The sequence below is a fragment of the Drosophila miranda genome, chromosome XL, assembly GCF_003369915.1.
Source record: "Drosophila miranda strain MSH22 chromosome XL, D.miranda_PacBio2.1, whole genome shotgun sequence".
Classification (NCBI taxonomy): domain Eukaryota; kingdom Metazoa; phylum Arthropoda; class Insecta; order Diptera; family Drosophilidae; genus Drosophila; species Drosophila miranda.
In genome coordinates, this window is record NC_046673.1 from 23,500,826 (window position 1) to 23,525,215 (window position 24,390).

General features: G+C 38.5%; 3 protein-coding genes and 2 long non-coding RNA genes across 5 annotated transcripts; all 5 read left to right on the forward strand.

The window, feature by feature from the left end:
• Nucleotides 1–5,394: 5,394 nt before the first annotated feature.
• Nucleotides 5,395–7,081, forward strand: LOC117191270. Its single transcript, XM_033396181.1, has 3 exons — nt 5,395–5,518; nt 5,735–6,204; nt 6,962–7,081. Exons 1-3 carry the CDS (start codon nt 5,395–5,397, stop codon nt 7,079–7,081), a joined length of 714 nt encoding a protein of 237 aa, XP_033252072.1.
• A 3,192-nt stretch (nt 7,082–10,273) lies between these two features.
• LOC117187326 lies at nt 10,274–10,711 on the forward strand. Its single transcript, XR_004472041.1, has 2 exons — nt 10,274–10,555; nt 10,622–10,711. It is a non-coding gene; the product is annotated as an uncharacterized LOC117187326 (long non-coding RNA).
• A 5,141-nt stretch (nt 10,712–15,852) lies between these two features.
• LOC117191278 lies at nt 15,853–16,692 on the forward strand. The gene has a single exon (XM_033396191.1). It carries the CDS (start codon nt 15,853–15,855, stop codon nt 16,690–16,692), a length of 840 nt encoding a protein of 279 aa, XP_033252082.1.
• A 1,883-nt stretch (nt 16,693–18,575) lies between these two features.
• Nucleotides 18,576–18,996, forward strand: LOC117187324. Its single transcript, XR_004472038.1, has 2 exons — nt 18,576–18,840; nt 18,907–18,996. It is a non-coding gene; the product is annotated as an uncharacterized LOC117187324 (long non-coding RNA).
• A 3,625-nt stretch (nt 18,997–22,621) lies between these two features.
• LOC117191289 lies at nt 22,622–23,461 on the forward strand. Its single transcript, XM_033396198.1, has one exon. The coding sequence runs from the start codon at nt 22,622–22,624 to the stop codon at nt 23,459–23,461; it is 840 nt and encodes a 279-aa protein (XP_033252089.1).
• Nucleotides 23,462–24,390: the final 929 nt, after the last annotated feature.

Sequence of the window (24,390 nt, forward strand, 5' to 3'; positions counted from 1 at the left end):
GCTGCCGCCTTCGCAACCGCCGCAACCCTTCCAGGTAACACGCGCAGCGCGGATGCTAAAAACGGAAAATCAGGAGCCCGTGATTCAAAACAACCGCACTTGAAAACGCTCAACTCTGTCCAACAACGCCTTGCGCCCTGAAATCGTATGCAAAATTCAATTTTGTTTTGGAGAAAGAAGAGCATGAAGATGGAAGACAGAAAGTTGAACTAAAAGACCATCCTATACCCCCCAAGTAGATGCACCTAAAGGTGTTACGTTTCATTGAAAAAGTTAATTAAATTTCGGTTTTTATTTGTATTTTTGTGATTTTTTTGTTTGTTTCTCGAATGTTTTCTGTAATTCTAATTTTTCTTGTGACGGCAAGGTATGCACACACATATACATACCTTGCCGTAATGTATGTATATGTGTGTGTGTATGGGAATGGGCTATGGGCAGCACACATACATATATATGTACTAGAGATGGGCAAGGACTGAAATAGTTTGGCACGACTCATCGTGGCACTGAAGTAAAAAGTTCCAGCACGCACTAACCCGCACCGTTAAAATATTCAAAGCACGGTTCAACACGTTTTTCATAATTTATTTGAACACATGTATGTCCGCTCATTATATTCATATATATGTTTTATTAAACAAAATAAGCATATAAAGCATTAAAATAAAATAAAATCCGACCCCATAGCCGAATTTCCCGAAGGGATTGCGTGCGACTACCATGAGAAAATCGATCGCTCTAAATATTATACCAACACTATGGTCAAGCGTTGGGGAGGTGCTGGCAAAAACAAATCTTTCGAATAAATCGCTCTATTTTCCATTGGAATTTTAAGTCTACCGTGGTCAAATGCCGTGATTGAACGGGTATTCAGTCAAATGAATATCGTTAAGATCAAACTTAATATTAAATATATGGTTTGTTTTAGAAATATTTACTTGTTTGATGTATACGACTAGAATTCTTTTGAAATTTAACGAATATGGATTGCGCTGTCATACCAAATGTTGCCACAACCACCAATCACCGGGAAATATTTAAATTCAACACGTTCCAGCGATAAATATACCGATTCGAGTAATAGCGAATTAGATGAAATAATAACACAATTAGAAATCTATATATCTATTTGTAGCTTGTTCTAGCTTGTATTTTTGTAAGATATAGCATATTTTGACGCTCAGAATCTGGAATCACTGTCCCAGAGACCACAGTGTTCCGGAGGGGCCCTTAATAACGATGCAGAATTCACCAGCCTGGGTGGCGGCTGCCGCCGTCGCAACCGTCGCAACCGCCGCAACCGGCGCCGCCAGATAATAATTTTATTTCAATTTAAGCAAATACTTCCGACATGGCCGTAGCACTCTGCTAAAGAATGCCATTAGTATTAGAAAAATAACAATAAGTAAGAGGAAAAGGAAGTGGTCCGAGCAGGTCAAAAATATGGATATAATGGACCGAGAGCGCTTGGTGCCGGCCTTTTTATAGGAAAAGCAGCAGTCGGCGACGTAGCCACGTCAAAATGGCAGAGCCTCTGCTTTGCCGTAATGTATGTATATGTGTGTGTGTATGGGAATGGGCTATGGGCAGCACACATACATATATATGTACTAGAGATGGGCAAGGACTGAAATAGTTTGGCACGACTCATCGTGGCACTGAAGTAAAAAGTTCCAGCACGCACTAACCCGCACCGTTAAAATATTCAAAGCACGGTTCAACACGTTTTTCATAATTTATTTGAACACATGTATGTCCGCTCATTATATTCATATATATGTTTTATTAAACAAAATAAGCATATAAAGCATTAAAATAAAATAAAATCCGACCCCATAGCCGAATTTCCCGAAGGGATTGCGTGCGACTACCATGAGAAAATCGATCGCTCTAAATATTATACCAACACTATGGTCAAGCGTTGGGGAGGTGCTGGCAAAAACAAATCTTTCGAATAAATCGCTCTATTTTCCATTGGAATTTTAAGTCTACCGTGGTCAAATGCCGTGATTGAACGGGTATTCAGTCAAATGAATATCGTTAAGATCAAACTTAATATTAAATATATGGTTTGTTTTAGAAATATTTACTTGTTTGATGTATACGACTAGAATTCTTTTGAAATTTAACGAATATGGATTGCGCTGTCATACCAAATGTTGCCACAACCACCAATCACCGGGAAATATTTAAATTCAACACGTTCCAGCGATAAATATACCGATTCGAGTAATAGCGAATTAGATGAAATAATAACACAATTAGAAATCTATATATCTATTTGTAGCTTGTTCTAGCTTGTATTTTTGTAAGATATAGCATATTTTGACGCTCAGAATCTGGAATCACTGTCCCAGAGACCACAGTGTTCCGGAGGGGCCCTTAATAACGATGCAGAATTCACCAGCCTGGGTGGCGGCTGCCGCCGTCGCAACCGTCGCAACCGCCGCAACCGGCGCCGCCAGATAATAATTTTATTTCAATTTAAGCAAATACTTCCGACATGGCCGTAGCACTCTGCTAAAGAATGCCATTAGTATTAGAAAAATAACAATAAGTAAGAGGAAAAGGAAGTGGTCCGAGCAGGTCAAAAATATGGATATAATGGACCGAGAGCGCTTGGTGCCGGCCTTTTTATAGGAAAAGCAGCAGTCGGCGACGTAGCCACGTCAAAATGGCAGAGCCTCTGCTTTGCCGTAATGTATGTATATGTGTGTGTGTATGGGAATGGGCTATGGGCAGCACACATACATATATATGTACTAGAGATGGGCAAGGACTGAAATAGTTTGGCACGACTCATCGTGGCACTGAAGTAAAAAGTTCCAGCACGCACTAACCCGCACCGTTAAAATATTCAAAGCACGGTTCAACACGTTTTTCATGATTTATTTGAACACATGTATGTCCGCTCATTATATTCATATATATGTTTTATTAAACAAAATAAGCATATAAAGCATTAAAATAAAATAAAATCCGACCCCATAGCCGAATTTCCCGAAGGGATTGCGTGCGACTACCATGAGAAAATCGATCGCTCTAAATATTATACCAACACTATGGTCAAGCGTTGGGGAGGTGCTGGCAAAAACAAATCTTTCGAATAAACCGCTCTATTTTCCATTGGAATTTTAAGTCTACCGTGGTCAAATGCCGTGATTGAACGGGTATTCAGTCAAATGAATATCGTTAAGATCAAACTTAATATTAAATATATGGTTTGTTTTAGAACTATTTACTTGTTTGATGTATACGACTAGAATTCTTTTGAAATTTAACGAATATGGATTGCGCTGTCATACCAAATGTTGCCACAACCACCAATCACCGGGAAATATTTAAATTCAACACGTTCCAGCGATAAATATACCGATTCGAGTAATAGCGAATTAGATGAAATAATAACACAATTAGAAATCTATATATCTATTTGTAGCTTGTTCTAGCTTGTATTTTTGTAAGATATAGCATATTTTGACGCTCAGAATCTGGAATCACTGTCCCAGAGACCACAGTGTTCCGGAGGGGCCCTTAATAACGATGCAGAATTCACCAGCCTGGGTGGCGGCTGCCGCCGTCGCAACCGCCGCAACCGTCGCAACCGCCGCAACCAGAAAATAATTTTATTTCAATTTAAGCAAATATTTCCGACATGGCCGTAGCACTCTGCTAAAGAATGCCATTAGTATTAGAAAAATAACAATAAGTAAGAGGAAAAGGAAGTGGTCCGAGCAGGTCAAAAATATGGATATAATGGACCGAGAGCGCTTGGTGCCGGCCTTTTTATAGGAAAAGCAGCAGTCGGCGACGTAGCCACGTCAAAATGGCAGAGCCTCTGCTTTGCCGTAATGTATGTATATGTGTGTGTGTATGGGAATGGGCTATGGGCAGCACACATACATATATATGTACTAGAGATGGGCAAGGACTGAAATAGTTTGGCACGACTCATCGTGGCACTGAAGTAAAAAGTTCCAGCACGCACTAACCCGCACCGTTAAAATATTCAAAGCACGGTTCAACACGTTTTTCATGATTTATTTGAACACATGTATGTCCGCTCATTATATTCATATATATGTTTTATTAAACAAAATAAGCATATAAAGCATTAAAATAAAATAAAATCCGACCCCATAGCCGAATTTCCCGAAGGGATTGCGTGCGACTACCATGAGAAAATCGATCGCTCTAAATATTATACCAACACTATGGTCAAGCGTTGGGGAGGTGCTGGCAAAAACAAATCTTTCGAATAAACCGCTCTATTTTCCATTGGAATTTTAAGTCTACCGTGGTCAAATGCCGTGATTGAACGGGTATTCAGTCAAATGAATATCGTTAAGATCAAACTTAATATTAAATATATGGTTTGTTTTAGAAATATTTACTTGTTTGATGTATACGACTAGAATTCTTTTGAAATTTAACGAATATGGATTGCGCTGTCATACAAAATGTTGCCACAACCACCAATCACCGGGAAATATTTAAATTCAACACGTTCCAGCGATAAATATACCGATTCGAGTAATAGCGAATTAGATGAAATAATAACACAATTAGAAATCTATATATCTATTTGTAGCTTGTTCTAGCTTGTATTTTTGTAAGATATAGCATATTTTGACGCTCAGAATCTGGAATCACTGTCCCAGAGACCACAGTGTTCCGGAGGGGCCCTTAATAACGATGCAGAATTCACCAGCCTGGGTGGCGGCTGCCGCCGTCGCAACCGTCGCAATCGCCGCAACCGCCGCAACCGGCGCCGCCAGATAATAATTTTATTTCAATTTAAGCAAATACTTCCGACATGGCCGTAGCACTCTGCTAAAGAATGCCATTAGTATTAGAAAAATAACAATAAGTAAGAGGAAAAGGAAGTGGTCCGAGCAGGTCAAAAATATGGATATAATGGACCGAGAGCGCTTGGTGCCGGCCTTTTTATAGGAAAAGCAGCAGTCGGCGACGTAGCCGCGTCAAAATGGCGGAGCCTCTGCTTTGCCGTAATGTATGTATATGTGTGTGTGTATGGGAATGGGCTATGGGCAGCACACATACATATATATGTACTAGAGATGGGCAAGGACTGAAATAGTTTGGCACGACTCATCGTGGCACTGAAGTAAAAAGTTCCAGCACGCACTAACCCGCACCGTTAAAATATTCAAAGCACGGTTCAACACGTTTTTCATGATTTATTTGAACACATGTATGTCCGCTCATTATATTCATATATATGTTTTATTAAACAAAATAAGCATATAAAGCATTAAAATAAAATGATTTTACTGATATATAAATATTTAAATTTTATGCAGCCATTAATCCTTCTTCTGCTGCGTTTGTTTTGTTTACAAGGGGAGGCGCGCTTTATACAATTTTACAATGAATCCGACGGAATTACTTGATTCTTCCATTGAATCAGACGAGGATAAGATTCGAAAGAGCTACGATCATGAGGACTTGAAAACATTCCTGGCCAAATCGACTATAAAGGATTACTTTCAACGTGCACTGCAAATATCAGATTACTATCAGCTGCTAAGCTAGTTGCAGGCGACTTTGTCCAGATATGTTTGGGCAGATTTTGATCTGGAAGAGAAGCTTGATTTATATATTCTGGCCATAATGATGATGACATACGAACAGGATAATTTTATAGTCATTAATAAACGCTTCACGCTGTTAGATACTGTCTCCAATTTAGTATCTATTCTTTATCCAGACCAGATTGATTTTATTGCCAATGGCTTGTATAAGAACTTTGTGCAAGGCGTGGGAGCCAAGCGTTTGGAAAATTTCTTGAATATGCAGGCGGCCTTTCCCCGTTTAATGCTCTCATCTGGATCTGGCAGTGACATTGCCCTGGCCCTGCTTCTGACCATCTTGAGCAGATACACCAAAGTCCCAGCAAGACTGCAAATTACTGGAAATGCGCGTAATGCATTCGAAATGGCAAAGTTGGTCAGCTGGCAGCAGCTGGCGAACTCTGATCAATACCATGACATGTTCATTCTGATGCGCTCGTTTTTCCTCGTCATAAATATGTGGATTAATCGTCACGAGTTTCTCGAAAGTGATCTTGGAGAGAAAATGCGCACATACTTCCTAACCGTGTGCAAGGTATTGTGTAAAAAAACCGACATCGAATCAGACTTTGCCATGACGCTGGAGCGATTCATTGCTCTCTGCGTTGTACGTGCAGCAAGGATACATGAACCCTAATGGTCCCTAATGCTAAGAGATTACCATAAGTGTATTTTTTTTTATTTGTCGGTCCATATGGAGAATATCCAAGGGGCTGAGTACCAATCCAGCTGCAGATGCATCCGCAATAAATGTTTTTATAAAATTTAAAAAAAAAAAAATTAAAAAAAAAAAAATAATTTTGCTTCAACATTTTGGTGAAAATGGATGTGTGTAACATCCAGAAGGAATCGTTTCCGACCCCATAGCCGAATTTCCCGAAGGGATTGCGTGCGACTACCATGAGAAAATCGATCGCTCTAAATATTATACCAACACTATGGTCAAGCGTTGGGGAGGTGCTGGCAAAAACAAATCTTTCGAATAAACCGCTCTATTTTCCATTGGAATTTTAAGTCTACCGTGGTCAAATGCCGTGATTGAACGGGTATTCAGTCAAATGAATATCGTTAAGATCAAACTTAATATTAAATATATGGTTTGTTTTAGAAATATTTACTTGTTTGATGTATACGACTAGAATTCTTTTGAAATTTAACGAATATGGATTGCGCTGTCATACCAAATGTTGCCACAACCACCAATCACCGGGAAATATTTAAATTCAACACGTTCCAGCGATAAATATACCGATTCGAGTAATAGCGAATTAGATGAAATAATAACACAATTAGAAATCTATATATCTATTTGTAGCTTGTTCTAGCTTGTATTTTTGTAAGATATAGCATATTTTGACGCTCAGAATCTGGAATCACTGTCCCAGAGACCACAGTGTTCCGGAGGGGCCCTTAATAACGATGCAGAATTCACCAGCCTGGGTGGCGGCTGCCGCCGTCGCAACCGCCGCAACCCTTCCAGGTAACACGCGCAGCGCGGATGCTAAAAACGGAAAATCAGGAGCCCGTGATTAAAAACAACCGCACTTGAAAACGCTCAACTCTGTCCAACAACGCCTTGCTCCCTGAAATCGTATCAAAATTCAATTTTGTTTTTTAGAAAGAAGAGCATGAAGATGGAAGAGAGAAAGTTGAACTAAAAGACCATCCTATACCCCCCAAGTAGATGCAAATTGTTAATGCATTTTATACCCCCCTAAAGGTGTTACGTTTCATTGAAAAAGTTAATTAAATTTCGGTTTTTATTTGTATTTTTGTGATTTTTTTGTTTGTTTCTCGATTGTTTTCTGTAATTCTAATTTTTCTTGTGACGGCAAGGTATGCACACACATATACATACCTTGCCGTAATGTATGTATATGTGTGTGTGTATGGGAATGGGCTATGGGCAGCACACATACATATATATGTACTAGAGATGGGCAAGGACTGAAATAGTTTGGCACGACTCATCGTGGCACTGAAGTAAAAAGTTCCAGCACGCACTAACCCGCACCGTTAAAATATTCAAAGCACGGTTCAACACGTTTTTCATGATTTATTTGAACACATGTATGTCCGCTCATTATATTCATATATATTTTTTATTAAACAAAATAAGCATATAAAGCATTTAAATAAAATGATTTTACTGATATATAAATATTTAAATTTTATGCAGCCATTAATAATTTTTCTTCAACATTTGTATACCCGATACTCAAAATGAGTATGGGGAAATATTAGATTTTTGGTGAAAATGGATGTGTGTATTATCCAGAAGGAATCGTTTCCGACCCCATAACCGAATTTCCCGAAGGGATTGCGTGCGACTACCATGAGAAAATCGATCGCTCTAAATATTATACCAACACTATGGTCAAGCGTTGGGGAGGTGCTGGCAAAAACAAATCTTTCGAATAAACCGCTCTATTTTCCATTGGAATTTTAAGTCTACCGTGGTCAAATGCCGTGATTGAACGGGTATTCAGTCAAATGAATATCGTTAAGATCAAACTTAATATTAAATATATGGTTTGTTTTAGAAATATTTACTTGTTTGATGTATACGACTAGAATTCTTTTGAAATTTAACGAATATGGATTGCGCTGTCATACCAAATGTTGCCACAACCACCAATCACCGGGAAATATTTAAATTCAACACGTTCCAGCGATAAATATACCGATTCGAGTAATAGCGAATTAGATGAAATAATAACACAATTAGAAATCTATATATCTATTTGTAGCTTGTTCTAGCTTGTATTTTTGTAAGATATAGCATATTTTGACGCTCAGAATCTGGAATCACTGTCCCAGAGACCACAGTGTTCCGGAGGGGCCCTTAATAACGATGCAGAATTCACCAGCCTGGGTGGCGGCTGCCGCCGTCGCAACCGCCGCAACCGTCGCAACCGTCGCAACCGCCGCAACCCTTCCAGGTAACACGCGCAGCGCGGATGCTAAAAACGGAAAATCAGGAGCCCGTGATTCAAAACAACCGCACTTGAAAACGCTCAACTCTGTCCAACAACGCCTTGCGCCCTGAAATCGTATGCAAAATTCAATTTTGTTTTGGAGAAAGAAGAGCATGAAGATGGAAGAGAGAAAGTTTAACTAAAAGACCATCCTATACCCCCCAAGTAGATGCAAATTGTTAATGCATTTTTTACCCCCCTAAAGGTGTTACGTTTCATTGAAAAAGTTAATTAAATTTCGGTTTTTATTTGTATTTTTGTGATTTTTTTGTTTGTTTCTCGAATGTTTTCTGTAATTCTAATTTTTCTTGTGACGGCAAGGTATGCACACACATATACATACCTTGCCGTAATGTATGTATATGTGTGTGTGTATGGGAATGGGCTATGGGCAGCACACATACATATATATGTACTAGAGATGGGCAAGGACTGAAATAGTTTGGCACGACTCATCGTGGCACTGAAGTAAAAAGTTCCAGCACGCACTAACCCGCACCGTTAAAATATTCAAAGCACGGTTCAACACGTTTTTCATGATTTATTTGAACACATGTATGTCCGCTCATTATATTCATATATATTTTTTATTAAACAAAATAAGCATATAAAGCATTAAAATAAAATGATTTTACTGATATATAAATATTTAAATTTTATGCAGCCATTAATAATTTTTCTTCAACATTTGTATACCCGATACTCAAAATGAGTATGGGGAAATATTAGATTTTTGGTGAAAATGGATGTGTGTAATATCCAGAAGGAATCGTTTCCGACCCAATAGCCGAATTTCCCGAAGGGATTGCGTGCGACTACCATGAGAAAATCGATCGCTCTAAATATTATACCAACACTATGGTCAAGCGTTGGGGAGGTGCTGGCAAAAACAAATCTTTCGAATAAACCGCTCTATTTTCCATTGGAATTTTAAGTCTACCGTGGTCAAATGCCGTGATTGAACGGGTATTCAGTCAAATGAATATCGTTAAGATCAAACTTAATATTAAATATATGGTTTGTTTTAGAAATATTTACTTGTTTGATGTATACGACTAGAATTCTTTTGAAATTTAACGAATATGGATTGCGCTGTCATACCAAATGTTGCCACAACCACCAATCACCAGGAAATATTTAAATTCAACACGTTCCAGCGATAAATATACGGATTCGAGTAATAGCGAATTAGATGAAATAATAACACAATTAAAAATCTATATATCTATTTGTAGCTTGTTCTAGCTTGTATTTTTGTAAGATATAGCATATTTTGACGCTCAGAATCTGGAATCACTGTCCCAGAGACCACAGTGTTCCGGAGGGGCCCTTAATAACGATGCAGAATTCACCAGCCTGGGTGGCGGCTGCCGCCGTCGCAACCGCCGCAACCGTCGCAACCGCCGCAACCGGCGCCGCCAGATAATAATTTTATTTCAATTTAAGCAAATACTTCCGACATGGCCGTAGCACTCTGCTAAAGAATGCCATTAGTATTAGAAAAATAACAATAAGTAAGAGGAAAAGGAAGTGGTCCGAGCAGGTCAAAAATATGGATATAATGGACCGAGAGCGCTTGGTGCCGGCCTTTTTATAGGAAAAGCAGCAGTCGGCGACGTAGCCGCGTCAAAAGGCGGAGCCTCTGCTTTGCCGTAATGTATGTATATGTGTGTGTGTATGGGAATGGCCCTGCAGTACCAGCAGTGAGCGATGACGAATGTCATCTACAATGTCATCGAGGCGTTGACGCCAGCCAAATCGAACCCTTTGTTTTTTCTTTTGTTTCTTTCTTTTCCGCGCGTGCCGAACGTAATTCGGTTCTGCCGACCGTGCGCAGTAGCAGAGAACTTCGTTTTATCTTTTCGTCTTCTTTGCGCCTGCGTCGACAGAACTTTTTTGCTTTGTTCTTTGCTATTTGCAATCGTCCCACGGAGTTTTAATAAGTGAAAATAAGTAATCTGTGATTATTATTATTATCAGGTAAGTGCAGTTTTTAAATAATTAATAATATGTGTTGTACGCGTGTTAAATAAAAAATTATTTCAGCGGCGGTGAAGATGAAAATACCCGACGAGCCAGCAGAAAAAGTGATTCGGAAGGCTATTCACAACATTAAGAATAGTCATTTTCAGAAGACCTCAAGAGAAAAAAAATACAAAGCAGACAATAATGAATAATAATAAATAAAAATAATTGGAAAAATAAACAATTACAATGTATTACTTTTTATATTAAATGCATGATTTTTCGTGAAAAATCATCACTTATTAAGTGCATGATATTTAGGTAAAAATCATCACCTATAAGATGCATGATTTTTAGGTAAAAATCATCGCTTATTATGTGCATGATCTTTAGGCAAAAATCATGCATTTAATAAGCGATGATTTAGGCCTTTTCATCAGCGAGCGAGACCGGTCGTGTTTTTTCTTAACAGTCTGAAAAGTGACTTTTTCCAAGCAACAAAGGCTTAATTAAAAGTGATTGTAAAAATTGGATCATTGTTTATTTCATACAAATCTTCATCAATATATAAATTATTCCTCTTTTCATTTCCCAAAGGAGAGGTAAGTCTTTGGCAATCTGGTTAAACCAGCAAGTATGGCGGACGCCGGTCACTCGGTGTCTGCCAAATTGAAACCCCCTGATCAGGTGGCAAAAAGCAGCAAAATTCAAACCCAAAAAACAATAGCAAAAAACTTCAGTGCTTTGTGTTCAAGTGTGAAAGAGGACATATGCGACAGCTTGACTAACGAAAAGTACCCAGCAAAAAAGATGCGCAAGGAACAAAAAAGCGACAACACCAATACAGACATAAATAACAAAATGCTGATATACGATGACAGTAAGAAAATGGTGGAGGCTTCTGACGGTGTGACCGTTCACAATTCTCACACAAATGCCATAAATGGTTTTACTGGAAATACTGAAATGACTAAAACACTGAATAAAAATACTAATCCGATTATAAACCCATCAAATGTAGGTATCGAAAGAGAAACAGTGTTGTATAGTGAGTGCCACATCGGCACCAAAACACCAAAAATGGCTTATTCTTTTTTGAAAAAATAAGACACCTTAAAATCAAAGGAATTAAAGAAATCGTAGCTCTTGCGCCCACACTATACAAGATTTATTTTAAGGTTTTCAGCGAAGCAAATGATTTAGTTTTAAATGAGGAGTTAAAAAAAATGAATTTAGTGGTATTTATACCAAAAGACTATGTGGAATCCTATGGAGTAATTAAAGGGGTGCCCCTCGGTTTTTCTGAGAATGAAATTATGGATAATATTACTTCTAACATAAAAATTAAGTCAATTGAAAGATTAGCAAGAAGGCAGAAAATTACAACCGATGACAACAACGAAACATTCAAGCTCATAACATTAGAAACAGTCAAAATTGGTTTTGAGGGTTCAGACATCCCAGAAAAGGTATCTCTTTTTGGGATATGTGGGATGAAAGTAAGCATATATGTTCCCAGAGTAAGGCAATGTTATAATTGTGGCAGACTTGGTCACACTTCGACCAGATGCAAATCAGCTAGGAGGTGCTATAAATGCGGAGTCGAGGAGTGCACTGGTCTCAAGTGTATCCTTTGCAATGGGAAAAATCACTCAGCTAGGGACAGACTGATGTGCCCAGTATGGGAAAAGGAGATGGACATTAACAAAATAATGACAATCAAAAAAATCGCGCGTAAGGAAGTGCTTAGCACTTACTCAATCCATCAAAACTTTTCGCTGTTAGATAATTATGAAAAAAACTCAGAATCTGGAATCACTGTCCCAGAGACCACAGTGTTCCGGAGGGGCCCTTAATAACGATGCAGAATTCACCAGCCTGGGTGGCGGCTGCCGCCGTCGCAACTGCCGCAACCGCCGCAACCGTCGCAACCGTCGCAACCGTCGCAACCGCCGCAACCCTTCCAGGTAACACGCGCAGCGCGGATGCTAAAAACGGAAAATCAGGAGCCCGTGATTCAAAACAACCGCACTTGAAAACGCTCAACTCTGTCCAACAACGCCTTGCGCCCTGAAATCGTATGCAAAATTCAATTTTGTTTTGGAGAAAGAAGAGCATGAAGATGGAAGAGAGAAAGTTGAACTAAAAGACCATCCTATACCCCCAAGTAGATGCAAATTGTTAATGCATTTTATACCCCCCTAAAGGTGTTACGTTTCATTGAAAAAGTTAATTAAATTTCGGTTTTTATTTGTATTTTTGTGATTTTTTTGTTTGTTTCTCGAATGTTTTCTGTAATTCTAATTTTTCTTGTGACGGCAAGGTATGCACACACATATACATACCTTGCCGTAATGTATGTATATGTGTGTGTGTATGGGAATGGGCTATGGGCAGCACACATACATATATATGTACTAGAGATGGGCAAGGACTGAAATAGTTTGGCACGACTCATAGTGGCACTGAAGTAAAAAGTTCCAGCACGCACTAACCCGCACCGTTAAAATATTCAAAGCACGGTTCAACACGTTTTTCATGATTTATTTGAACACATGTATGTCCGCTCATTATATTCATATATATGTTTTATTAAACAAAATAAGCATATAAAGCATTAAAATAAAATAAAATCCGACCCCATAGCCGAATTTCCCGAAGGGATTGCGTGCGACTACCATGAGAAAATCGATCGCTCTAAATATTATACCAACACTATGGTCAAGCGTTGGGGAGGTGCTGGCAAAAACAAATCTTTCGAATAAATCGCTCTATGTTCGATTGGAATTTTAAGTCTACCGTGGTCAAATGCCGTGATTGAACGGGTATTCAGTCAAATGAATATCGTTAAGATCAAACTTAATATTAAATATATGGTTTGTTTTAGAAATATTTACTTGTTTGATGTATACGACTAGAATTCTTTTGAAATTTAACGAATATGGATTGCGCTGTCATACCAAATGTTGCCACAACCACCAATCACCGGGAAATATTTAAATTCAACACGTTCCAGCGATAAATATACCGATTCGAGTAATAGCGAATTAGATGAAATAATAACACAATTAGAAATCTATATATCTATTTGTAGCTTGTTCTAGCTTGTATTTTTGTAAGATATAGCATATTTTGACGCTCAGAATCTGGAATCACTGTCCCAGAGACCACAGTGTTCCGGAGGGGCCCTTAATAACGATGCAGAATTCACCAGCCTAGGTGGCGGCTGCCGCCGTCGCAACCGCCGCAACCAGAAATTAATTTTATTTCAATTTAAGCAAATACTTCCGACATGGCCGTAGCACTCTGCTAAAGAATGCCATTAGTATTAGAAAAATAACAATAAGTAAGAGGAAAAGGAAGTGGTCCGAGCAGGTCAAAAATATGGATATAATGGACCGAGAGCGCTTGGTGCCGGCCTTTTTATAGGAAAAGCAGCAGTCGGCGACGTAGCCGCGTCAAAATGGCGGAGCCTCTGCTTTGCCGTAATGTATGTATATGTGTGTGTGTATGGGAATGGGCTATGGGCAGCACACATACATATATATGTACTAGAGATGGGCAAGGACTGAAATAGTTTGGCACGACTCATCGTGGCACTGAAGTAAAAAGTTCCAGCACGCACTAACCCGCACCGTTAAAATATTCAAAGCACGGTTCAACACGTTTTTTATGATTTATTTGAACACATGTATGTCCGCTCATTATATTCATATATATTTTTTATTAAACAAAATAAGCATATAAAGCATTAAAATAAAATGATTTTACTGATATATAAATATTTAAATTTTATGCAGCCATTAATAATTTTTCTTCAACATTTGTATACCCGATACTCAAAATGAGTATGGGGAAATATTAGATTTTTGGTGAAAATGGATGTGTGTAATATCCAGAAGGAATCGTTTCCGACCCCATAGCCGAATTTCCCGAAGGGATTGCGTGCGACTACCATGAGAAAATCGATCGCTCTAAATATTATACCAACACTATGGTCAAGCGTTGGGGAGGTGCTGGCAAAAACAAATCTTTCGAATAAACCGCTCTATTTTCCATTGGAATTTTAAGTCTACCGTGGTCAAATGCCGTGATTGAACGGGTATTCAGTCAAATGAATATCGTTAAGATCAAACTTAATATTAAATATATGGTTTGTTTTAGAAATATTTACTTGTTTGATGTATACGACTAGAATTCTTTTGAAATTTAACGAATATGGATTGCGCTGTCATACCAAATGTTGCCACAACCACCAATCACCGGGAAATATTTAAATTCAACACGTTCCAGCGATAAATATACCGATTCGAGTAATAGCGAATTAGATGAAATAATAACACAATTATAAATCTATATATCTATTTGTAGCTTGTTCTAGCTTGTATTTTTGTAAGATATAGCATATTTTGACGCTCAGAATCTGGAATCACTGTCCCAGAGACCACAGTGTTCCGGAGGGGCCCTTAATAACGATGCAGAATTCACCAGCCTGGGTGGCGGCTGCCGCCGCCGCAACCGTCGCAACCGCCGCAACCCTTCCAGGTAACACGCGCAGCGCGGATGCTAAAAACGGAAAATCAGGAGCCCGTGATTCAAAACAACCGCACTTGAAAACGCTCAACTCTGTCCAACAACGCCTTGCGCCCTGAAATCGTATGCAAAATTCAATTTTGTTTTGGAGAAAGAAGAGCATGAAGATGGAAGAGAGAAAGTTGAACTAAAAGACCATCCTATACCCCCCAAGTAGATGCAAATTGTTAATGCATTTTATACCCCCCTAAAGGTGTTACGTTTCATTGAAAAAGTTAATTAAATTTCGGTTTTTATTTGTATTTTTGTGATTTTTTTGTTTGTTTCTCGAATGTTTTCTGTAATTCTAATTTTTCTTGTGACGGCAAGGTATGCACACACATATACATACCTTGCCGTAATGTATGTATATGTGTGTGTATATGGGAATGGGCTATGGGCAGCACACATACATATATATGTACTAGAGATGGGCAAGGACTGAAATAGTTTGGCACGACTCATCGTGGCACTGAAGTAAAAAGTTCCAGCACGCACTAACCCGCACCGTTAAAATATTCAAAGCACGGTTCAACACGTTTTTCATGATTTATTTGAACACATGTATGTCCGCTCATTATATTCAAATATATGTTTTATTAAACAAAATAAGCATATAAAGCATTAAAATAAAATGATTTTACTGATATATAAATATTTTAATTTTATGCAGCCATTAATCCTTCTTCTGCTGCGTTTGTTTTGTTTACAAGGGGAGGCGCGCTTTATACAATTTTACAATGAATCCGACGGAATTACTTGATTCTTCCATTGAATCAGACGAGGATAAGATTCGAAAGAGCTACGATCATGAGGACTTGAAAACATTCCTGGCCAAATCGACTATAAAGGATTACTTTCAACGTGCACTGCAAATATCAGATTGCTATCAGCTGCTAAGCTATTTGCAGGCGACTTTGTCCAGATATGTTTGGGCAGATTTTGATCTGGAAGAGAAGCTTGATTTATATATTCTGGCCATAATGATGATGACATACGAACAGGATAATTTTATAGTCATTAATAAACGCTTCACGCTGTTAGATACTGTCTCCAATTTAGTATATATTCTTTATCCAGACCAGATTGAATTTATTGCCAATGGCTTGTATAAGAACTTTGTGCAAGGCGTGGGAGCCAAGCGTTTGGAAAATTTCTTGAATATGCAGGCGGCCTTTCCCCGTTTAATGCTCTCATCTGGATCTGGCAGTGACATTGCCCTGGCCCTGCTTCTGACCATCTTGAGCAGATACACCAAAGTCCCAGCAAGACTGCAAATGACTGGAAATGCGCGTAATGCATTCGAAATGGCAAAGTTGGTCAGCTGGCAGCAGCTGGCGAACTCTGATCAATACCATGACATGTTCATTCTGATGCGCTCGTTTTTCCTCGTCATAATTATGTGGATTAATCGTCACGAGTTTCTCGAAAGTGATCTTGGAGAGAAAATGCGCACATACTTCCTAACCGTGTGCAAGGTATTGTGTAAAAAAACCGACATCGAATCAGACTTTGCCATGACGCTGGAGCGATTCATTGCCCTCTGCGTTGTACGTGCAGCAAGGATACATGAACCCTAATGGTCCCTAATGCTAAGAGATTACCATAAGTGTATTTTTTTTTATTTGTCGGTCCATATGGAGAATATCCAAGGGGCTGAGTACCAATCCAGCTGCAGATGCATCCGCAAAAAATGTTTTTATAAAGTTAAAAAAAAAAAAAATAAAAAAAAAATAATAATTTTTCTTCAACATTTGTATACCCGATACTCAAAATGAGTATGGGGAAATATTAGATTTTTGGTGAAAATGGATGTGTTTAACATCCAGAAGGAATCGTTTCCGACCCCATAGCCGAATTTCCCGATTCAATTTTGTTTTGGAGAAAGAAGAGCATGAAGATGGAAGAGAGAAAGTTGAACTAAAAGACCATCCTATACCCCCCAAGTAGATGCAAATTGTTAATGCATTTTTTACCCCCCTAAAGGTGTTACGTTTCATTGAAAAAGTTAATTAAATTTCGGTTTTTATTTGTATTTTTGTGATTTTTTTGTTTGTTTCTCGAATGTTTTCTGTAATTCTAATTTTTCTTGTGACGGCAAGGTATGCACACACATATACATACCTTGCCGTAATGTATGTATATGTGTGTGTGTATGGGAATGGGCTATGGGCAGCACACATACATATATATGTACTAGAGATGGGCAAGGACTGAAATAGTTTGGCACGACTCATCGTGGCACTGAAGTAAAAAGTTCCAGCACGCACTAACCCGCACCGTTAAAATATTCAAAGCACGGTTCAACACGTTTTTCATGATTTATTTGAACACATGTATGTCCGCGCTTTTTTATTAAACAAAATAAGCATATAAAGCATTAAAATAAAATGATTTTACTGATATATAAATATTTAAATTTTATGCAGCCATTAATAATTTTTCTTCAACATTTGTATACCCGATACTCAAAATGAGTATGGGGAAATATTAGATTTTTGGTGAAAATGGATGTGTGTAATATCCAGAAGGAATCGTTTCCGACCCCATAGCCGAATTTACCGAAGGGATTGCGTGCGACTACCATGAGAAAATCGATCGCTCTAAATATTATACCAACACTATGGTCAAGCGTTGGGGAGGTGCTGGCAAAAACAAATCTTTCGAATAAATCGCTCTATGTTCGATTGGAATTTTAAGTCTACCGTGGTCAAATGCCGTGATTGAACGGGTATTCAGTCAAATGAATATCGTTAAGATCAAACTTAATATTAAATATATGGTTTGTTTTAGAAATATTTACTTGTTTGATGTATACGACTAGAATTCCTTTGAAATTTAACGAATATGGATTGCGCTGTCATACCAAATGTTGCCACAACCACCAATCACCGGGAAATATTTAAATTCAACACGTTCCAGCGATAAATATACCGATTCGAGTAATAGCGAATTAGATGAAATAATAACACAATTAGAAATCAATATATCTATTTGTAGCTTGTTCTAGCTTGTATTTTTGTAAGATATAGCATATTTTGACGCTCAGAATCTGGAATCACTGTCCCAGAGACCACAGTGTTCCGGAGGGGCCCTTAATAACGATGCAGAATTCACCAGCCTGGGTGGCGGCTGCCGCCGTCGCAACCGTCGCAACCGCCGCAACCAGAAAATAATTTTATTTCAATTTAAGCAAATACTTCCGACATGGCCGTAGCACTCTGCTAAAGAATGCCATTAGTATTAGAAAAATAACAATAAGTAAGAGGAAAAGGAAGTGGTCCGAGCAGGTCAAAAATATGGATATAATGGACCGAGAGCGCTTGGTGCCGGCCTTTTTATAGGAAAAGCAGCAGTCGGCGACGTAGCCGCGTCAAAATGGCGGAGCCTCTGCTTTGCCGTAATGTATGTATATGTGTGTGTGTATGGGAATGGCCCTGCAGTACCAGCAGTGAGCGATGACGAATGTCATCTACTATGTCATCGAGGCGTTGACGCCAGCCAAATCGAACCCTTTGTTTTTTCTTTTGTTTCTTTCTTTTCCGCGCGTGCCGAACGTAATTCGGTTCTGCCGACCGTGCGCAGTAGCAGAGAACTTCGTTTTATCTTTTCGTCTTCTTTGCGCCTGCGTCGACAGAACTTTTTTGCTTTGTTCTTTGCTATTTGCAATCGTCACACGGAGTTTTAATAAGTGAAAATAAGTAATCTGTGATTATTATTATTATCAGGTAAGTGCAGTTTTTAAATAATTAATAATATGTGTTGTACGCGTGTTAAATAAAAAATTATTTCAGCGGCGGTGAAGATGAAAATACCCGACGAGCCAGCAGAAAAAGTGATTCGGAAGGCTATTCACAACATTAAGAATAGTCATTTTCAGAAGACCTCAAGAGAAAAAAAATACAAAGCAGACAATAATGAATAATAATAAATAAAAATAATTGGAAAAATAAACAATTACAATGTATTACTTTTTATATTAAATGCATGATTTTTCGTGAAAAATCATCACTTATTAAGTGCATGATATTTAGGTAAAAATCATCACCTATAAGATGCATGATTTTTAGGTAAAAATCATCGCTTATTATGTGCATGATCTTTAGGCAAAAATCATGCATTTAATAAGCGATGATTTAGGCCTTTTCATCAGCGAGCGAGACCGGTCGTGTTTTTTCTTAACAGTCTGAAAAGTGACTTTTTCCAAGCAACAAAGGCTTAATTAAAAGTGATTGTAAAAATTGGATCATTGTTTATTTCATACAAATCTTCATCAATATATAAATTATTCCTCTTTTCATTTCCCAAAGGAGAGGTAAGTCTTTGGCAATCTGGTTAAACCAGCAAGTATGGCGGACGCCGGTCACTCGGTGTCTGCCAAATTGAAACCCCCTGATCAGGTGGCAAAAAGCAGCAAAATTCAAACCCAAAAAACAATAGCAAAAAACTTCAGTGCTTTGTGTTCAAGTGTGAAAGAGGACATATGCGACAGCTTGACTAACGAAAAGTACCCAGCAAAAAAGATGCGCAAGGAACAAAAAAGCGACAACACCAATACAGACATAAATAACAAAATGCTGATATACGATGACAGTAAGAAAATGGTGGAGGCTTCTGACGGTGTGACCGTTCACAATTCTCACACAAATGCCATAAATGGTTTTACTGGAAATACTGAAATGACTAAAACACTGAATAAAAATACTAATCCGATTATAAACCCATCAAATGTAGGTATCGAAAGAGAAACAGTGCTGTATAGTGAGTGCCACATCGGCACCAAAACACCAAAAATGGCTTATTCTTTTTTGAAAAAATAAGACACCTTAAAATCAAAGGAATTAAAGAAATCGTAGCTCTTGCGCCTACACTATACAAGATTTATTTTAAGGTTTTCAGGAGTTAAAAAAAATGAATTTAGTGGTATTTATACCAAAAGACTATGTGGAATCCTATGGAGTAATTAAAGGGGTGCCCCTCGGTTTTTCTGAGAATGAAATTATGGATAATATTACTTCTAACATAAAAATTAAGTCAATTGAAAGATTAGCAAGAAGGCAGAAAATTACAACCGATGACAACAACGAAACATTCAAGCTCATACCATTAGAAACAGTCAAAATTGGTTTTGAGGGTTCAGACATCCCAGAAAAGGTATCTCTTTTTGGGATATGTGGGATGAAAGTAAGCATATATGTTCCCAGAGTAAGGCAATGTTATAATTGTGGCAGACTTGGTCACACTTCGACCAGATGCAAATCAGCTAGGAGGTGCTATAAATGCGGAGTCGAGGAGTGCACTGGTCCCAAGTGTATCCTTTGCAATGGGAAAAATCACTCAGCTAGGGACAGACTGATGTGCCCAGTATGGGAAAAGGAGATGGACATTAACAAAATAATGACAATCAAAAAAATCGCGCGTAAGGAAGTGCTTAGCACTTACTCAATCCATCAAAACTTTTCGCTGTTAGATAATTATGAAAAAAAACTCAGAATCTGGAATCACTGTCCCAGAGACCACAGTGTTCCGGAGGGGCCCTTAATAACGATGCAGAATTCACCAGCCTGGGTGGCGGCTGCCGCCGTCGCAACCGCCGCAACCCTTCCAGGTAACACGCGCAGCGCGGATGCTAAAAACGGAAAATCAGGAGCCCGTGATTCAAAACAACCGCACTTAAAAACGCTCAACTCTGTCCAACAACGCCTTGCGCCCTGAAATCGTATGCAAAATTCAATTTTGTTTTGGAGAAAGAAGAGCATGAAGATGGAAGAGAGAAAGTTGAACTAAAAGACCATCCTATACCCCCCAAGTAGATGCAAATTGTTAATGCATTTTATACCCCCCTAAAGGTGTTACGTTTCATTGAAAAAGTTAATTAAATTTCGGTTTTTATTTGTATTTTTGTGATTTTTTTGTTTGTTTCTCGAATGTTTTCTGTAATTCTAATTTTTCTTGTGACGGCAAGGTATGCACACACATATACATACCTTGCCGTAATGTATGTATATGTGTGTGTGTATGGGAATGGGCTATGGGCAGCACACATACATATATATGTACTAGAGATGGGCAAGGACTGAAATAGTTTGGCACGACTCATAGTGGCACTGAAGTAAAAAGTTCCAGCACGCACTAACCCGCACCGTTAAAATATTCAAAGCACGGTTCAACACGTTTTTCATGATTTATTTGAACACATGTATGTCCGCTCATTATATTCATATATATGTTTTATTAAACAAAATAAGCATATAAAGCATTAAAATAAAATAAAATCCGACCCCATAGCCGAATTTCCCGAAGGGATTGCGTGCGACTACCATGAGAAAATCGATCGCTCTAAATATTATACCAACACTATGGTCAAGCGTTGGGGAGGTGCTGGCAAAAACAAATCTTTCGAATAAATCGCTCTATGTTCGATTGGAATTTTAAGTCTACCGTGGTCAAATGCCGTGATTGAACGGGTATTCAGTCAAATGAATATCGTTAAGATCAAACTTAATATTAAATATATGGTTTGTTTTAGAAATATTTACTTGTTTGATGTATACGACTAGAATTCTTTTGAAATTTAACGAATATGGATTGCGCTGTCATACCAAATGTTGCCACAACCACCAATCACCGGGAAATATTTAAATTCAACACGTTCCAGCGATAAATATACCGATTCGAGTAATAGCGAATTAGATGAAATAATAACACAATTAGAAATATATATATCTATTTGTAGCTTGTTCTAGCTTGTATTTTTGTAAGATATAGCATATTTTGACGCTCAGAATCTGGAATCACTGTCCCAGAGACCACAGTGTTCCGGAGGGGCCCTTAATAACGATGCAGAATTCACCAGCCTGGGTGGCGGCTGCCGCCGTCGCAACCGCCGCAACCAGAAAATAATTTTATTTCAATTTAAGCAAATACTTCCGACATGGCCGTAGCACTCTGCTAAAGAATGCCATTAGTATTAGAAAAATAACAATAAGTAAAAGGAAAAGGAAGTGGTCCGAGCAGGTCAAAAATATGGATATAATGGACCGAGAGCGCTTGGTGCCGGCCTTTTTATAGGAAAAGCAGCAATCGGCGACGTAGCCGCGTCAAAATGGCGGAGCCTCTGCTTTGCCGTAATGTATGTATATGTGTGTGTGTATGGGAATGAGCTATGGGCAGCACACATACATATATATGTACTAGAGATGGGCAAGGACTGAAATAGTTTGGCACGACTCATCGTGGCACTGAAGTAAAAAGTTCCAGCACGCACTAACCCGCACCGTTAAAATATTCAAGGCACGGTTCAACACGTTTTTCATGATTTATTTGAACACATGTATGTCCGCTCATTATATTCATATATATGTTTTATTAAACAAAATAAGCATATAAAGCATTAAAATAAAATGATTTTACTGATATATAAATATTTAAATTTTATGCAGCCATTAATCCTTCTTCTGCTGCGTTTGTTTTGTTTACAAGGGGAGGCGCGCTTTATACAATTTTACAATGAATCCGACGGAATTACTTGATTCTTCCATTGAATCAGACGAGGATAAGATTCGAAAGAGCTACGATCATGAGGACTTGAAAACATTCCTGGCCAAATCGACTATAAAGGATTACTTTCAACGTGCACTGCAAATATCAGATTGCTATCAGCTGCTAAGCTATTTGCAGGCGACTTTGTCCAGATATGTTTGGGCAGATTTTGATCTGGAAGAGAAGCTTGATTTATATATTCTGGCCATAATGATGATGACATACGAACAGGATAATTTTATAGTCATTAATAAACGCTTCACGCTGTTAGATACTGTCTCCAATTTAGTATCTATTCTTTATCCAGACCAGATTGAATTTATTGCCAATGGCTTGTATAAGAACTTTGTGCAAGGCGTGGGAGCCAAGCGTTTGGAAAATTTCTTGAATATGCAGGCGGCCTTTCCCCGTTTAATGCTCTCATCTGGATCTGGCAGTGACATTGCCCTGGCCCTGCTTCTGACCATCTTGAGCAGATACACCAAAGTCTCAGCAAGACTGCAAATGACTGGAAATGCGCGTAATGCATTCGAAATGGCAAAGTTGGTCAGCTGGCAGCAGCTGGCGAACTCTGATCAATACCATGACATGTTCATTCTGATGCGCTCGTTTTTCCTCGTCATAAATATGTGGATTAATCGTCACGAGTTTCTCGAAAGTGATCTTGGAGAGAAAATGCGCACATACTTCCTAACCGTGTGCAAGGTATTGTGTAAAAAAACCGACATCGAATCAGACTTTGCCATGACGCTGGAGCGATTCATTGCCCTCTGCGTTGTACGTGCAGCAAGGATACATGAACCCTAATGGTCCCTAATGCTAAGAGATTACCATAAGTGTATTTTTTTTTATTTGTCGGTCCATATGGAGAATATCCAAGGGGCTGAGTACCAATCCAGCTGCAGATGCATCCGCAATAAATGTTTTTATAAAGTTAAAAAAAAAAAAAAAAAAAAAAAAAAAAATAATTTTTCTTCAACATTTGTATACCCGATACTCAAAATGAGTATGGGGAAATATTAGATTTTTGGTGAAAATGGATGTATGTAACATCCAGAAGGAATCGTTTCCGACCCCATAGCCGAATTTCCCGAAGGGATTGCGTGCGACTACCATGAGAAAATCGATCGCTCTAAATATTATACCAACACTATGGTCAAGCGTTGGGGTGGTGCTGGCAAAAACAAATCTTTCGAATAAACCGCTCTATTTTCCATTGGAATTTTAAGTCTACCGTGGTCAAATGCCGTGATTGAACGGGTATTCAGTCAAATGAATATCGTTAAGATCAAACTTAATATTAAATATATGGTTTGTTTTAGAAATATTTACTTGTTTGATGTATACGACTAGAATTCTTTTGAAATTTAACGAATATGGATTGCGCTGTCATACCAAATGTTGCCACAACCACCAATCCCCGGGAAATATTTAAATTCAACACGTTCCAGCGATAAATATACCGATTCGAGTAATAGCGAATTAGATGAAATAATAACACAATTAGAAATCTATATATCTATTTGTAGCTTGTTCTAGCTTGTATTTTTGAAAGATATAGCATATTTTGACGCTCAGAATCTGGAATCACTGTCCCAGAGACCACAGTGTTCCGGAGGGGCCCTTAATAACGATGCAGAATTCACCAGCCTGGGTGGCGGCTGCCGCCGTCGCAACCGCCGCAACCGCCGCAACCGCCGCAACCGCCGCAACCAGATAATAATTTTATTTCAATT